Source organism: Sinocyclocheilus anshuiensis, unplaced genomic scaffold (genome assembly GCF_001515605.1).
Source record: "Sinocyclocheilus anshuiensis isolate Anshui unplaced genomic scaffold, SAMN03320099.WGS_v1.1 scaffold2640, whole genome shotgun sequence".
NCBI lineage: Eukaryota > Metazoa > Chordata > Actinopteri > Cypriniformes > Cyprinidae > Sinocyclocheilus > Sinocyclocheilus anshuiensis.
In genome coordinates, this window is record NW_015551159.1 from 70,236 (window position 1) to 72,897 (window position 2,662).

Sequence of the window (2,662 nt, forward strand, 5' to 3'; positions counted from 1 at the left end):
GCATTCTCTGTTAACAGCACATTCTGACCCTTAATGTCACGATGGATGACATGGTGGGCATGCAAATGGGCCAGACCCTGAGAAGAAAAAGTGACTCTACATTAAACTTCAGATGTAAAAGTTATGGAAATTGCACAAATTTCCACCCTTGAGGACAAACACTGAGTAAAAGAATTCAGTGAAGAGAAAGGTGAAATAGATTCAAAAGACTGGAGATGATTCTATGAAAATGGAAAGTCCTGAGAAAGTGTGTAAATGGAGAGCTGTTGTCACTCACTCTCAGAATCTCTCTGGAGATGTATGCAATCCAGTCTTCTTTCAAACTGTTGCCTTTGGTGTTCTTAACAAGGTCTGTTATAGATCCAGCACCACAAAACTCCATGACCAACTGCACAGACAGAAAAATCAAAGGGGGAAAACAACATAAAAAGGCATTTAAAAAGTTAAAATACTAATGTTGTATTTAAATTTCTTCTTATTAAGTTTTATCTCATATGTTGCTGCTGCTTCTATACAAATGTAGCAGCATCCTTATAGGAAAATGAGCCAGCCATCTCTAAACATAAGAACGTTGGAGAATCATGGGTGTGGGCTCGTTTCATTCAAAATGGCAAATAGTCTCTCAAAATCATCATAAAAACTTTAACAAACTCCTAGCAACCACATAGCTACCTGTTTGAACTTTGAGCTATCTGTTTAAACCTTTCAATCTTCAAGATTTTAAAACTGCTTCAAAGTTTCTGGTCAGGCTTTTTGTCTTGACAAACATTTTTGAATTTAGAATTCTACAGTACATCAGTGAAATGCAATTTATTTAAATAGACAGTGAGGCTGTGAAAAACATGATAGATGTTCAGATACCCACCCACAGCTGGTCATCATGTCCAGGAGGACTCTTCTTGATAAAAGCACCATAGTATGTGGCAATGTTTCTGTGGTGGGAGAATTTCTTCAGCATGTTAATCTCAAGTTTAATCTCATCCTCCTCATCCTAAACCAAACACATCAACAGAAAGACACATCAAACACCAAAGAGGTCTGTTACTTCTAATTCTGTGTAGTTCAGATAGGCAGTCAAAGGAGGCAAACACTTTTTTTTGTTGCCTTAGACAGGCGCAGGGAATTTTCTTGAATTCCCTCATTCCAGGCTATGTATTTGATGACTGACAGATGGGTGTCATTGTGCTCCACCACAATTTTACATGCATTTCTGTCAAAGACCCATTTGAAATGTGGGTTATTTCTGTCAGCCATATCTAAATGCAGCAAACCAATTCTACACCCTTAATGTCATTATATTTATTGCACATGCAAAACGTGTATGAAATCGGTGTATGAAGCTAAAAATTCTCTTCACTGAAGAGAAAAGTCAGGCAAGGACTTTGCCTCCCCCCCCCTGGAATGGTACCATCTTTGATTTAAAGGAATAGTTCACCCAAAATAAAGAAAACTGTAACATCATTTACTCACATTCATGTTGTTGGAGACAAAACATTAAAGTGCACTGCAACCCTGGCAGGCAGGTGTGTTAACTTGGAATAGGGTTGGAAGTCTGCAGGTAGACCTTATATGATGACATGCAATTTGAAAAGACAAACCCACTTTTTTATTATTATTATTTTAGCGTAAACACATTGCTAGACAGGTAGCGAAGACATCTAGTAACATTCAGAAATAACATCAATTAATATTTGGCTTAAACGTTCTAAGAATATGTAACAGAACAATGTGTTTAAAGTGCATACATTTTTTTTTTATAAAAAAAGATATAGGTCCCATCTGTTTCTGATTAATGACAGTGGTGATGTTCTACAACGTTGTACGTTGTCGTTGTACGTAATCATGCTGCCCGGAAATTGAATAAAACATTTCTAAATATGCAGTAAGCCAGGGTTCTTGCCATTGCCCAGATTCGTGTACACAATGTACTGATTCACAAGCTCAGGAGCTGATTGAGATGCATCCAAGGTCTCCAGACTCACTGGAAACTTCCAGGCAAATGTGTTGGAGATGGCTGGTGCTAAACTCTGCAGGACGTTGGTCCTCCAGGAGCAGGATTAGAGGACTGGCTTTTAGACATATTGGAACAGTACTTGGGCATTTTAATTTAGTATGGTAATTTAGTAGTATGGTTTAATATGGTCATTTATATTGTATTTATGTACAGTGAGTGGGGGTGTCAGGACCAAGCAATTTGAAGGATGCATGGGATGTATCAAGTCAAATCAAGTCAAGTTGAGCTTTATTGTCATTCTGCTGCATGTGGGGACATACAGTGGAATGAAATGTCGTGCCTCACAGGACCACGGTGTTACATAAATACAGGCATACAACAATGAAGTAAAACAGTAAAAACCTATACAGTAAAGCACGTTCACCAAAAAGATTCGTTCAAAAAGAACGAATCGTTCACGAACATAACAACACTAGTTCCCATAGAAACCTGAGGCTAGACCAGCCAATGCACAGACCTCCGTTAAGTTGGCACCCCATAAAAAGAAATAATCACCAAAACTATGCCATTCGTTTGTGCTACGTTTGTGCTGATTTGTGCCGCAAAAACGAACATTTGTGCTGGTTTGGTGTTTGAGATATAAAACATTATTTTTTGACTGTGTGACGTCACTCTCCACCCCATGTTGCCAAAATCGCTCCAAACCAG

The 2,662-nt window shown here is 38.4% G+C and overlaps 1 protein-coding gene across 1 annotated transcript in view; it reads right to left on the reverse strand.

The window, feature by feature from the left end:
• The window catches only part of LOC107663326 (mitogen-activated protein kinase kinase kinase kinase 4-like), a 38,761-nt gene extending 37,246 nt beyond the window's left edge, over positions 1–1,515 (reverse strand). The window contains exons 1-4 of the mRNA XM_016453537.1: positions 1,471–1,515; positions 866–991; positions 278–388; positions 21–77 (exon numbers count right to left, since the gene is read on the reverse strand). Coding sequence (XP_016309023.1) covers positions 21–77; positions 278–388; positions 866–991; positions 1,471–1,476 — 300 coding nt within the window. The 5' untranslated portion in view covers positions 1,477–1,515. The remainder of the gene's footprint in view (positions 1–20; positions 78–277; positions 389–865; positions 992–1,470) is intronic.
• Positions 1,516–2,662: the final 1,147 nt, after the last annotated feature.